General features: G+C 33.8%; 1 protein-coding gene across 2 annotated transcripts in view; it reads left to right on the top strand.

Annotated features, from left to right (window-relative positions):
• The window catches only part of LOC118187592 (dermonecrotic toxin StSicTox-betaIB1i-like), a 139,431-nt gene that overhangs the window by 51,083 nt on the left and 72,845 nt on the right, over positions 1 to 15,503 (top strand). Inside the window, exon 2 of one of the 2 annotated variants that reach the window (XM_035357842.2) lies at positions 6,212 to 6,388. The exons of the other annotated variant lie outside the window; for it this stretch is intronic. Coding sequence (XP_035213733.1) covers positions 6,338 to 6,388 — 51 coding nt within the window. The 5' untranslated portion in view covers positions 6,212 to 6,337. The remainder of the gene's footprint in view (positions 1 to 6,211; positions 6,389 to 15,503) is intronic. 2 annotated transcript variants of the gene reach the window in all.

The following is a 15,503-nucleotide window of genomic DNA, read 5'->3' as shown; positions in this document are numbered from 1 at the left end:
GTGTTTTTTGTCATTTAGTTAAAAACCTGAACTTTTTATTCATTTCTGTTTAATCATGTATTTCTGTTAATTTAATTTTTATACTCGCAGATGAAGAAGAAAGAATTGTTTCAACCTTCGAAATTATAATACTGGACTCTTTACGTAAACTACACCGAATCGTACTGCTAATTTAAGTAAGGTGCTTCGTCACCACCAAGATCTGGGATTGGGTCTCAGCCTTTCCATTTCCAAGTGGGGAAGAAAGCAAGCTATTTTCTTCCTTCTTACCTCTTGCCTTCGTGGCATAGTTGGAAACAATTCCGGCTAGCATTGGGAGGTCCGGAATTCGAATCTCGGAGATAGCATTCACATTTTTAATGCTTACTACTTCAGAAAGCTAATGACATTACAATTTTTGCCCTCATTCGCATCAATATCAAATAATGATTTAAAAATTCCCTTTTAGTCTTGCTAGAAGATAGTCGGACTGTGCACTGATACTTTTGTTTGCATGCTTCTAAGAAATTTGATACTAACAAAAATTTCCTTACAAATATAAATTTTTATAAATCTTTCAAGGTGTCTGTAGTAATGATTTCATTTGCTATTAATCAAAAATAAATTTACCTCGTGTGACAAGATTCTTGAATTTTTTTTTCTATTAAAGTTTGTGAAATCAATCAATAATCAATTTTTCTTCCATCAAATGAAACGCAACCTGTTTGGATGTTCTCGACATATTTAAGTTCACCAAGCTACTTTTGTTAAAAATCACATTCAATGCAATCAAGTAACGTGGAACACGTATTGAAGTTACCATTATCAAAAGAAATATTCTTCTATTGTTCGTTGTTTTGTACATTTTTATTATTCGCCCGCTGAAAAGGAGAAAAATATTGCTTTATGTCGTTTTATACAATTTTCTGAAAATGCATACTAATGTATTTTCATTTTACTTTGAAACTAAAAATTGCATTTAGAAGTCCTATGTCTACTCCACAATGTGTTTTTGGAAGGAAAACCGACGAAATGTGTTTTTGGTTGCAGAGAAAACAAGACAATGTACTATTACTTCTGACATAAATATACCTCAGAATGCGCGCGAAAGATGAATAATACATTTCATGTATGCAAAAGTACTGTAAAAAAATCTGCCTTTAAGTATATAAAACACGGGAAAATGCTAAGCTGAATAAGTAAATTACATGTCAAATGCATGGATTCTGGTTCTAAATGAATAGAATAGAAAGAGAAGTTCGTCGAAAAGCGAAAAACGTCTGCATTAACTCGAATATTTATAGTTATTTACCTGAACAAAAAAAAAAAAAAAAAAAAAAGACTGTTTTCGTTTGAGAGTCACTTGATGATCATACGTAGTTGCTAGATTACACACACACATTAATCATAACACAGATTGATCATACATAAGTACTGATCATACATAGCTGCAAAATCATACATATAAAATCATCATACACAGCTGCATGAATTTTCTAACTTTCTAATTTCTATGGTCATTTTCCCACCATTATTCTCTTGAAAAGTTTCTTTTAGTACTGAAAAGAACGCAATTTTTGAATGCAACTTACTTCACCCGAATTCTACTCCTTCCATCCCCCAAAAAAAAAAATTGTACGAAACAAGGCTGTATTCATTATTATTGTGTAAGTAACGCATGCAATAGTCACATTGAAAATTTTATGTTAAGACATCTTTCCTTCCTATGACTTTCCGTAATTCATAAATCATTAACATCATACTTTGATTAATATTGTCATTAAATTTGATTGAGGGAAAACATTGAAAAAAAAACAGAAATATGTGATTCGATAAATTTCAAATACAATTATTATGTGCTTTAAATCAATATGCTAAAATTTTTCACATTATTTCTGAAATTTTATCTTTGACAATCGATATTTCATAGCATTTATTTATCTATAACAAACTGGAGCTTAATAACTAAAAACATCAAATTCAAAATTTTGAAATATAGTTATGTTTTGTGCACACCTTAATCGTAACTATAATTTTGAGAAATTATTATAGACTCGAAATTCTAAGTTTACAATGATGCTTGAAAAATTTTGGATGTTTCTCTGTGTTACGATGACACATTTGTTGGGATTTAAATGTCCACTTAGCATCGATATATCAGGAAAAAAGAAAATTTATCAATGCATTCCTTTTTATAATTCTGAAAAAAAAAACGTTTCCATAATGTTAATTATTAAAACCTGCAAGTTATATTATATATAATTCCAATTTCTTCGTGGCACTTAAATTCTTAACTCTTTTTCGTTTTTTGGTAACTAAAATGCTATTGCTAATAAATAAAATTAGTGACTGCTTATTAAAACGCTTAGTTGGATAAACTTTTCTGAAGTCACACTTCTCTTATGATCGTTTCCTGAACTCAAAATGTTTAATCTCTGTCTGCAAATGTTAAATGAAAACAGTGACTGCGAGCAAACAAATGAAAGCCACTAAATTTTCAAAAAGTGTAAATTACTTACGGCATCATAAATTTAAAAGCTTAATAACTCCTGCCTTTTATTTTCCAGTCTATGAATAATGTAATAATTTAACAAAACAATACTTTCGTGTAACTGCAAAAATCTAAGCAAATAAAATCTATTCTTCATGCAGGAACATTTCAGCTGAAGGCCGGTCAATAGTGTATTCAACTAAATGTTTTTCTACTAAAAATACGCTTTCAGCAAAAAAATATGTTCTGCTGGACCAGTTTCTGGAAGCTGTTTCAACTAAATCGCAATAATATGGTGAAATTCCGCCCAATTTTGAAGTTTATTTTATTACAATACTAATTTTAATATCTTTCAAAATAGAAAATTAATTAAGATTTTCACTTATTCTCACTAATCAAATACTTTCTTGGTTATAATCCACCTGTAATACTGACGTGTAAAATAAATTTGTCTTTTACCAGGTTTTTAAAATTATATTTTTTTGCTATGTTTGACTTTTACAGCATGAAAAAGCTCCATCGAAATACAAGAGGACATTAATGAATTCAATATGCAAATTTAAATGACGGCATAATTTTAACTTAATTTAAATGACGGCATTAATTTAATTAAGTTTAAATGATTGAATCACTTTGAAAAGTTTGAATCTTTTTTATATTATATCTAATTTTGCATCTTATAACTGTGCTTTTGTTCTTATTTGCCACTTCTAATTTTTATAAATTAGAAATTACTTTCCGACATTCCGCATATTTTAAACAAACTGTTCAATTCTGGGATGCCCACTAGCTGTCAGGCGATAAAGTCGCTGATTATTGGTTGCTGGACCTGGGTTCGATTCCCGTCGAACGGGCTGCTGCATGGGCATTTTCGTGGTTCTCTTGTCAGGAGATGTATGTCTCTTCACTTGCTTCGGGAACATACTGTATCCTGAATAAGAACAGGGAACTTACTATAGTTCTGTTCCAGATTGTGTGGAATTGACGACACAAGCAGGAAGGGTATACTAAACCCTTTATTCTCTATTACTTTACAGGTACTCCCGTACTTCGGGATGCAGAGACCAACCACTTGTGCTCTGAACGTAAAAATATAAAACTACTAACTAAAAACTCTAGCTAAAAGCTAACTTTGAATTAGTATACAAATGCCTAGCACTAAGACTGGCCTTTATTTAAAACTGTACGTATGTAGTACGCCGAGCTGCTGAAACTACAATACGTTTTCAAATATCAAGAGGGCTAAACCTCTGACCTTAAAGGCAAACAGCAACCGAGTGAAAACTCGTAAAACTACAGTGGGAAGCGGCTTGCTTCCTAAAACTCCTTCTCTCTCTGACTCTTGGCAAAAAGCCACAACTTAATACTTGGGCGTTAGCAAGACAATTTGCATAAACAAAATAAAGCATTTAATTCTGGCCGGAAGTAGAAAATAAGAAGTGATAGTACAGTTTTAAAATAAAATAAACGTTAGTAAAACTTAGGATCCTTACACTCTTAGAAAATCCTTCTCGAAGGCATCCCTCAGGAAGACAGCCTTTGTGTGCTTTGCTATAATCAAGTAACCCAAGCCAAATTATTTTTGGAAGCTGAAAAATTGCAGGAAACTTTCCTATAAGGCGTAAACAAAATAAATCTAGCATAAATCTTAGTCCAACTGTTGAAAAGTAATAATCACATGCTCAAAGTTTGAAGTTTAACGCAACCTTTTCTATCTCTCCTGTAGTCCCTCGAATCTGAGTCTCCAATATAATGCATTGCCTAGGATTATTTTACTTTTTTCAGAGTAATATTATATAACGCACTTTTAATAGTTATTCGTCTGGTGATTCAGATCTCCTTCTCCATCATATCACATACACGTTGGCAACAGTTCTTGTTTAAGTTACATTGGTCTTCCTTAGACAAAACCATTGTGGTGTATTCTAGGCAACGAGAACGATGCCCAAGATACACCTTTAGGGTTGATCGATATTACACCCTCAAGGATGGTGCAAAGCAATACACATACCTTCAAGCCTTACAAGTCGAATTCGAAACCTTGGTTTAGAGCTAGCAGTCAGTTTCCGATAGCTAATATACCATCTAAGCCGGTAATTTTTAATCATATTATTCATTTCTTGAAACCCATTGCTGCATCTGTCATTAATTGATACCATCTGCTCTTTTATTGCCGTATGTTCTCATTGCATTCGCAAACATATAGATGGAACTTAAACATCGTTCAAGCTGTCTCTGTAAGGCATACGGCCGCAGCAGAGCTGAATGCATCTTCGTAAGATCTTTTTAGATGTAGCAAAGGAAGCCTGTAGGATGCTTGCAGTCTCTAGATGACATTTCTTTTGGGAAAAAATGCTACACATATCTGGTAGGCTGTTTGTAATTAATTAAGCTAGTAGGGGGATTTACTTGAGCAATAAATCACACACCATAGCATATAATCACATTATTTTCTTCACTATATCAGATGCTGTCATTGCTATAATAACGAGTTATTTCAAAAGGAAACTTTCCAGAAATCGCCGTACTAATACCAAAAGCAAAATTTAAAAGCAGAAATGACTTTTGGTTACTTTTTTTTCACATGTGTGTAAGCTTTCAGAAGATAAATTAAACACCTTTCAGAGACATTAGGTTATTTCGAGACCAGAAAGATGAAAAGTATGCAACGCCTTCGCCGGGAATCGAACCAAGGACCTCTGGAATACACGCCCAGCGTGCAGACCACCACACCACGGTGGCATGCCTCCGTGCCAAAAGCAAAATTTAAAAGCAGAAATGACTTTTGGTCACTTTTTTTTCACATGTGTTTAAGCTTTCAGAAGATAAATTAAACACCTTTCAGAGACATTAGGTTATTTCGAGACCAGAAAGATGAAAAGTATGCAACGCCTTCGCCGGGAATCGAACCAAGGACCTCTGGAATACACGCCCAGCGTGCAGACCACCACACCACGGAGGCATGCCAAGTAGATAGGAGAAATAATTTATATACTCCTCCTTTTAAAGGGGGACTGGGGTTTTTTAGGAGACCCAATCGCCAAATCCTGGAGAGTGGAGAACCATCATCCCATCCAACACCCTTTTTTTTTAATTCGGGCGCCTCTGTAGAGACATTAGGTATTTTTTAGAAGTAGGCAAGATGAAAAATTAGCAACGCCTTCGCCGGGAATTGAACCCCGGACCTCTGGAATACGCGCCCAGCGCACAGACCTCCACACCACGAAGGCATGCCAAGAAGGTGGGAGAAATACCTTATAAGCTTAGAATAAGAATCGTATTGCAAAATGAATAAATCATAATATATGTTTTTCTCTCGTGGGGGGAGATAGAATTTTTTAATCAAGAAAAGGAATTGAAAAATTTTTATCATTAACAATTAGGAATCAGGAATTTTAAAATTAATAAAATTTATTACTCAGTAGTAGTTTAAATAAATGTAATAGTGGTAAAAATAATTAATTTAGGTATTTAATTACTATAATAATATTATTTAAATAACTTTATTTATGTAACTAATAATTGAAATAAGTAAATGTTCTTCATTACAGATACTGTAATATATTTTTTTAAAAAAATTGCACTATAATCAGCAGTTTACTTCTGTTTTAGAAACGTCGTTTGCGATAACTTTGTTTTGTTGTTTTCTGAAAACTTAACACATCAGGACGAAGATAAAATAAGGCCGTAGAGAACGAAAAAAATTGAATGATAACATTTTTTATTTTTTTATGTTTTTAGAATGCATCTTTGGAACAAAAACAGTTCTTTAGCAGAGGTATGAATTGCCCACGTGGTCTGCAAATAAATTCATTTCCTATAAAGGGATAGCCTGGGAATGAAGCAGTTGCGTCTCAAATTAAAGTGATGATGGGCTTACGGAGTTTGCTGTGCTATACTGTGTTATTGCTTTTGCAGGTAAAACTGTTTTCTTTGCTTATATGGTTCATTATTATGACTTTTTTATGGTTTCTAAAAGTCTTATGATTATTTAAGCTCCTAATAGAATCCATGTATTCCATTTCAATGTTAGTTACCCTCTCTTTGACAATTTAATTTTCCCCCTATTTATCCATTGTTTAACGTTGTTTCCTTAAATTCTGATTCTGATGAAGAGCTAAAAAGCATAACAGAAGTTTTCAATTATAGTTAATGTGTTAAACTGTGTTAAAGAAATTTTATCAAAGGCATCTTAAAATACGAAAATGTGAAAGGCATAAATTGATTTTTTAATTATTTAGAAAAGAACATTAAATGTAAACGGTTAACATTCCGAAGCAATAATTTCTTTTTGCAAAATTCTGGAAATCTTGGTTTCAGTCAAACACGCACAGATCTTGAAGGAATTTTGATATAAAATTTTATAACTGCATTTATTTATTTGACATTCATAGCACGGTTGACGCCCACTGACAGAACGGAACAGTTCAACAAAGCAGAGGAAATATCGGCGGCTTCACTAACTCTGTAATTATAGACTTTGCATTCAGACTAAGAGGTTGCGCATGGGATTCGAATTAAAAGCAAAATCTTAGCCCTGTCCAACAAAAATGTTAATGATTTGTAGGGATTTATATTTATTTTAACTAATATTTTAAAGTTTTATTTGAAACTTTCCTATAAGCCTTCATTCCACTAATTGTCAGTGCCAGAATAGTTATTTGTTGTAACTCGCGTGAACGAATGCAAATTTTCTATTTGGAAGGAAGTAGTTAAAAGCCGAGTTTCGGTAGGAGAAAGGCAAAGTTAGGTTCTAGCTGCCGTCTCTGCCGTAGGTACGTTTGCTTATTGCTGGTTCAAGGGTTCAAGTGGCTTAATTGCATTGCTTTGCTGCCACTAGCTTAGAAGGAGGTCGACGTTCGGGGTCTCGCTGAGCCCTGTAGGGGCTAGTTTTATCACTTGTCAATATTTCAACTTTTAGTTTCAATTATCTGACTTTCAGTTACCCCCCAAGTAGAGGCGAAGTTTGTTAGCGTTGAGTTGACGCATTGTAAATTCTAAAGAGTTAATAAAGGGTATGTGAACCCTTCTACTGTGTAGTTTCCTGCTACTCCAGTATACAGATAGAAGTTAACCCACCTGGACTCTACAGATTGAATAAATTTTAAAAATTAAGTACTTGTTGCTTATCAAATGCGGAATCAAGGAAAATAACAGAAACAGAAATCAGCTGTCAAGTTTACGCAAGCAAATTTAAAATTTTAAAACATAATAGCATGTTTAATTTTACGGTGTTTCCTGTTTAGGAAAATGTTGCAGTTGTTCATCTCTCTTTTGCTTTTCTAAAACTATAAAAATTAGATTCGTCTGCGCATATCTAAAAATGTGAGCTCGTAACAGTCAATAACTTCTTGACTATTTTATGACTAGTTCCTGTTATTTATAAGTATGTAGAGAAATAAATATATGCTTGAAGGAGAATATGGTGAAATCCCAAATTAAAACTTCTAAAATAAATGGTGCCGCTGCTGAGAACTCTGAGAGGAGATCTAAACCTTCAGTGAATATTATTTTCTTTTTAAATCAGGCTAGATATAGTTGACCCAAAAGCGAAATTAGAATGAGTTTATTTTCTAACTGCCTAAAGCAGAGATTTTCAACCGGTGGTACGCAAGAGAAAATAGGTGGTACGCAAAGAAACAAAGTTGTTTTAACTATTAAATTCAATAATTAAATACCCTAACATCCTGTTTAAGTTTTCCTTCTAAAACTAGTTAATTTATGCCATTTGAGCTTTATTCAGGTTCAATAGCCGCTCATAGACTTTAGCAAAACAATGAGTTTTTATTTTCACAAATATTCTTTGAGCCATAGACATAATAAAATTTGTCATAAATAATATTTCTAAAAAGAGTAATAGGCATGGATGTTGTATTTAATAAGTTCCTATAAAAAGATAATAGTATTTCATTAATTCTTTTAGTTAATCGATTTATTAGCATTGTTACACTTTTAGAGTTAATTGATTTATTAGCATTGTTACAGGTATTTTGTCTTCTTGGTGCTCTGTATTCCTTACTTTTACATGATTTGAGAATATCGTCGTCTGTTTTTGAAGAACTCGTTTTATATATATTGTGCATTTAAATATTTGTGAAAAATAATAAAACAAACATAGACTTTTGGAAAAATGGCTAAGAGTGAATAAACGGAAAAGTGATGTTTCACAGGTGATGGATCTAGGACGGTCTACTAGCACTAAGATTATTGAAAAGAAAAGAAAAATGTTTTATAAAAAATATAATGAATGTTATCATTTTGGTTTACTTGGAATGAAGATGAAATGAATCCCTACCTCAATGTGTTGTTTGCGGGGAACTCCAACGAAAGTGTGAAACCATCGTGTCTTAAAAGACATCTTGAATCTAAGTATGCCAGTTTAAATGATGAATCTGAAGAATATTTTAAGAGAAAATTATCGGAGTTCAAAAATAGTAAACACGTAACGAAAAACCTTTTGCGACATTTTTCAAGTGAAAAAGCTTTGAAAGCTAGTTACCTAGTAAGTCTAAGAACTGCCAAGATTGGGCAGGCTCATACTATTGAAGAAAACCTTATATTACCCGCAGCTAAATATATCGTTTTAACATTATTGAACGAAAAAGCGGCTAATGAACTTGATAATATTCCATTATCAAATGATACATTTAAGTCGACGAATTCATCAAATGGTAAATTCCACAAAACAGATACTTATTCAGAAAAAAAAAAAAATGCAGTGGAACCAGAAAAACTGAAGAACACCTGATCGCATTTAGCCGTTATATTTCGCCCTCAATCAGACGGACTTAACCAATCTGCTCTGAAACATTTTATGGTTGTTGATATGTATATAAATACAAAACTTTCATTCTAGAGTAATAAAAACTTGCATGCGTTAAGACAGAGAATCCTTGAGTGCTCTTCAAAAATAAAGATAAGCTGTAGCATGAAGTTCCTGATTGTTTTCATTGTAAATACCATAATTTCTTTTCATGTTGAATCATTAGTCACATATCGGATTAATAAATTTATTTATTTATGATATCATCTGTTAATTCCTTTATCAAAATATTTTTCGAGAATTATCTGGGAAGTGATAATTCATCCAATCTGGACTTAGAATTCTAAACAACATCATTAAACTTTGGATATGATCATTGGAGTTTTCGAAAATATTCGAATATTCGAAAAAACATCATACTCAAATTACAGCATCAATAGCAAATCCTTTAATGATACCAGCAGATTAAAAAAGGAGAAAAAAACGTGCTTTTAAAGGCTATTTTTATAAAAATTTATCGAAGAGTACCATCGATAGTTTATTACGTTTTGTATAGTTTCTTAAAATACATGTTTGCATTAACTTTTTGTTAAATAAACGGGCGTTTGTCGTCTCTGCTCTTGTATACGTTATGCAACACTTTTCAGAAATTTTGTTTCCAGACCCTAAACTTCTTTTCATGGTCTGCGTAGATCCTAATTACTGAAGAATCCTTGAAGTCTCACTTTTAACTTCATATGTGAGCTTTGACATATCCCATCCAAAATTAAAAGGAAGAAGATTGTTCCATTTTTTCTAACTTAAAACAGGAGGTGAAGATGGGTATTAAAAGAATTAAATAGCCAGGGACTTCGAAATTTTAACGGTAAATTTTAAGTTCGAAATGTTAACAAAATTTAATTTCTTTATTAAGAAATGTAAGTTCAGTTCTCTGTTGATTAAATAGCTTGAAACACTGATGTTTTAAATTTAATCTGCATTTTCTCCAATAAGACAAATTGTTTGAAACTTAAAAATTTACCCACCTTATGATTTATGTTTATCTCTTATGCTGAAACAAATGAAATATAAAAAATGTTACTCAAAAATACTTTGTAATGACAATCAGTGTGAAGAAAAATTATTTAAAATATTATTTAATACTTTGAAACTGCCTCTACTTGCCATGTTTTTCCCCCTGCGGCATCCAGCGTTTCTCATTCCCAAGAGAGTTAGGCTAGAACCAGTTGGAACCACTTGGAACCGGTTAGAACCACTTGGAACCAGTTAGAAACGGAACCAATTGGAACCGGAATTATCATTTGCTGGATACGTGAGAAGGAAATGTTTAAAAATTTTTTATCCTAGGTTACAGCCTGTGATGCAGTTCAGATGTTTTAAAGTACTATGAAAGTTGTCTCACAAAACGTGATGGATTCTTACATATAAGTAAACTTCCAGAAAAAATCTGAGATTTCATTACAGTTTGAAATTTTAAATATGGTTGATACAGAATACTTTGGTCTGATAGCTTTATTTTATTAGTTTCCAAATTCCCACTTCGAAGGATTGAGCATGCTCTTTTTCACTGGAAACCAAACAATATACGTCTTTATTTGTTCATTATATGCTGCTCCTGAAACTTGAAATGGTTTGAACTAAGTATTTGAACCAACCGCCATATTTTCGGTTCAAGCGAAAGAGCAAACGCAGCATCCGTGAAATTATGTGTCATTTATTTGTGAGCGAAATGTATAACGTCTAGAGTCATTAGTAATTTACCGAAGCAGGATACCTTGAAAATGTACTATGCCCTCGCTGAGCTTTAAACTTCGGACCTCCCGATTGCTAGACGGACGCGTCTTAAATTACATCACGAAGGCATGTGGTAAAGAGGAAGAAAATATCATACGAGCGAACTAAAGTCACATTCATTTGGAGAGTCTCGTTAGTAGGATAGAAGTGTTGTTTAAATTGATATCGTATACTTTTATTATCGAAATTTTTCCTTAACTGCAAATAAAATGTACAAATAACTGCAAACAAAATTTAACTTAAAAAAAGTTTAGAAAAAGTAAATTAAACTCCATCACAAATCACTAGAATAGAGGACAAACAATTTTTCCCAAAACAGGAATCATTATCACGATATTTCAGTTACGTTAACCATTGAATGCTCATTTAAAGTTCGGCGCTAGAAATGCAGCTTCTGTGGTTACTTTGCATGAAGTTGTTCAAAATGTTGATGAACATTTTTTAAATTTAGAAATGCAGCTTCTGTGGTTAATTGCATAAAGTTGTTCAAAAAGTTGATGAATTTTTTTTTTTTTTTTTTTAATTTGGCTTAAGGGTGGCTAAATGTTTGAAGCCACGAAACACTGGCAGTCCGCTTTCGGATCAGTTCTCTATTGTTGAATTAGTTTTTCGTGGCTTTTCTCATTTGTAATGCAGATACAGATCAGTCTCCCATACAAGGTCTACCATTATGGCAACCGCTCTTTTGGGCAAATAAATTTTTGCCAAAGTAATTCTCTACGACTTTAAACTGGATAATTAAACTCTAATGTACCGAGTATGATTTGCGTGTAGAAATAAGTTTTGATGAAAGCCTTTTAATCCTCTATCGAGTTCTGACAACTGACACTTATATTTTTGCTCATAAAAACAATCATTATTTCTATTCCGAGTAACAAATTTAGATAAAACCATACATCTTGCTATTTAGTACAGTACGCTATATTTTAATTTCATGTTTAAGAGTTAAAGTAAAATACGATATATTTCGGATTTTAATTTTATGAGCTTAAATCTAATTTCTTTAACTACACTAGTTTAGCATTTACACCTAATGGACGAATTTTCTTCCCCGCTTCTACTAAATTCTCAGAATGCTAAATGAACGCAATAGTAGAGCGAATAAAACAACCAGCATTTGCTGCAGATTTCGGGAGGCTTCAAGCACAAAACATGTTCAATACAAATTTACTTCCTTTGCTCCCTGAGATAACAGACTTCGAATTATAATTCGATCCTAGCACCTGGCTTGAAAATACACAAACTACACTCGTGTGCAAAATTAAGAGAACATGCAAATTATTTCTGTTTTTATGTAAAGTATTGAACCAAAGGTACTAATTATGCCTCCAAAGGATTATATAAATATTCAGAGCCGAACACGTAAACGTGTACGTGTCTGCGGAGCTAGTCTGTAGAGAGGATAAGTACACGAGGGATTTTCGCGGCTTGCTCGTACTCCTTCACAACATTCGCCATGTTTCTCGCAAGAGTTTGGTAAATTTTAAAAGGTATCAAGTAAAATGAGTAGCAACGAATGTACGAAAGGTGAAATTAGGTAGCAAATTATCTGTAGACTGGAGCCAGGCCAGTCACAAACGCACGTGGCTTCAGAGCTCAGTGTAATGCCCAGTGTCGTCTGGTATTTGTGGAAACAGTTTCAGGACACTGGATCCTTATCGAGAAGACCTGGACAAAGTGGACCAATTTCCTCATGATCATTATTTGACACTTTCATCGCTGTGACACTGGACTCCTACATCTTTACAACTCCAACGTGAGCTGTATGCTGCCACTGGAACCTGAGTTTCACGGTCTGCAGTCGCCTGAGGGCTTAGTGAGATAAGGCTATATGTTAAAAGACCCTTCGTTTGCGTTCCGCTCACTGCAGTGTACAAGAGAGAGCATTTAATGTGCTGCAGATAGCATGCGCCTTGGACCAAACTACAGCGGAGCACCGTGCTTTTTACAGATGAATCGAGATTCAGCCTGGACACAGATTCTCGACGTACGTGTTTTTGGACAGATAAGGAGATCACGAAACCATCCCTCCCTCAACAAGGAAAAGGATCATTACGGTGGGGAGGTGCAATGGTTTGGGCAGGCATTATGATGGACGGCAGCATACCCCTGCGTGTCTGACAAAAGCTCCCTGACTTCTATTAGGTATAAGGAGAATATTTTAGAATACTATGTTCGACTTTTCAAGGGCGCAGTTAGGCTTAGGTTCTTGTTAATGGAATGTCAAGCTTGTCCACATAGCTTACAGCTGGTCGACGATTACCTGGAAAGTGAGAATATTCGCCTCATGGACTGATCATTCAAATCCTTTGACCTTAACGCTATACATCAGGGTTTTCTCAATCTTTTTTGCCCGTGCATCTCTTTCACTACTGTTAGTTCATTTCCTCTTTTCCAAAACTTGAAAAATACGTATGTATTTATTTAGGTTATTTTTAATGTGGTTTATAATTAAACAGCAGAAAATATTGATATATATCAGAACTTGAATAACAGTAGTTTGCTTTAAATTCATAAACTAAAACAAATTACCGAACAGCTAAATAAAAGGTTGCGCACATTCTCCTCCTGAAAGTATGAAATTTCCCCTGGTTACGAACCCTTGCTATACAGCATGTCTGGGACATTCTTGGGAAGGCGTTTCATCTCGCCATCCCTTTTACGAGAACCATCCTGGAGTTGAAAACTGCCTTGCTTCAGGATTGGGATCGACTGCCACAGCGACTCCTGTGAATTATGCAGTCACGCTGCGCTACCTGTCAGTCTCTGAGAAGGGACCATACCCCATATTATACTCATTTTCAGTTCGATAACAAAACGTGGATTTTGGACATCCCTGCACTGACAGCTTTACTGATAATCAATCATGAGTACTTTAAATGTATATTCATACCAAATTTCATTAAAATCTGCCCATTAGTTTGTAGAGACATTATATTATTTCGAAGCAGGGGAGATGGAAAATGAGCTACGCCCTCGCCGGGAATCGAACCACGGAGCTCTGGAATACGCGCCCAGAGTACAGACCACTACACTACGAAGGCATGCTAAGAAGGCGCAAGAAATACCTTATATACTCCGCCTTTTAAAGGGCGACTTGGGTTTTTAGGGGACCTAATCACCAAATCCAAGAACCGTCATCCACGACCCTTTTAGTTCGGACGCCACTGTAGAGTCATTATGTTATTTTTGAAACAAGAAGAAGTGAAAAATTAGCAACGCCCTCGCCGGGAATCGAACCACGGACCTCTGGAATACGCGCCCAGCGGGCAGACGACAACACTACGAAGGCATGCTAAGAAGACAGGAGAAATACCTTATAAATTTTTCAAAAATTTGACATAATGGGAAAATTCTCTTAATTTCGTACTCGAGTATAATTATCTTCGCACTCGAGTATAATTATCTTCGCACTCGAGTATAATTATCTTCGCACTCGAGTATAATATCTTTTGTTTTAGAAACAGCTAAAAGGGAAATTCACCAGCTCAGAGGTTTTCCGCTCGTGACGGCTATTAACAGAGGAGATGCTTTAAAGTCACTATCGAGCCAGTTTTCCTTCCATTACTTGAATTCTTAGCCTATTTTAAAACTCCTCTCACTGACATATTCTTTTGGAAGCAAAAAGCTTTGTATTTAAAAAAAGCAAGATTTTTTTTGTTTTGTTTTATTAACTTATTTTAATAACTTGTTTAACTTTATTTTGTTAATTTGTTTCACCCTCCAAAAAAATCTTTGTAATTTATTAAAAATTGTTATTTTTCTATGTGAAGATGTGAATCTATAGTCTCAGAAAAATAGTGAGTTGAGTATAGCCGGTTATATAAACGAAATTTAATTGCTCTCTTGCAAATTTTATAACAATTTTCAAACACCCTGGAATCTCATTAAAAGAATACGATTGGTTTACGAACAATGCTATTTTAAACTGCATCTTTCACTTGTGCTCATATATATAAGTTTTAAATGTAATGGAAATATTTTAGAGATTCGTGACAGGTTAAAATATTCAGACAGATCATGTACCTAGAAATGCTGAAAACAATTAAAAATTAGGTATAGGCATAATTCATGCAAAATAGTTCTAATAATAGATTATTGTCTTCTTTGATACCATAAAATGAACACAAATTTGTTAACAGAAACGTCCGTTTTTAATGTCTTCTTCAAGGATTCTCAAACTTTCTCGTAATGAGCTTCCTTTTTGTTAAAAAAATCTTTCCTGACTTTGATCTATTTTATGAAATATTTTTTTTCTAATTTGTACGTAATAAAAAAATTAGCATTTAACAGTAAAATGCATAACAAGCAAGGGATAGTAAACATAAAATTAAGGATAACATTGCAAAACTTCTGTGCCTCCCCGAAAAAACATACAGCGTCGGGAAAAGGCCTCATGACACATAATTTGAGAACTACAGATATGGCGTTAGAAATACTAGGAAATTGCATGGTTTTATTACATAAAACAATATT

This window comes from Stegodyphus dumicola, chromosome X2 (genome assembly GCF_044657685.1).
Source record: "Stegodyphus dumicola isolate Sdum_Otavi_A_Nest chromosome X2, ASM4465768v1".
Taxonomy (NCBI): domain Eukaryota; kingdom Metazoa; phylum Arthropoda; class Arachnida; order Araneae; family Eresidae; genus Stegodyphus; species Stegodyphus dumicola.
This window is presented reverse-complemented; position numbering and strand designations above follow the sequence as displayed.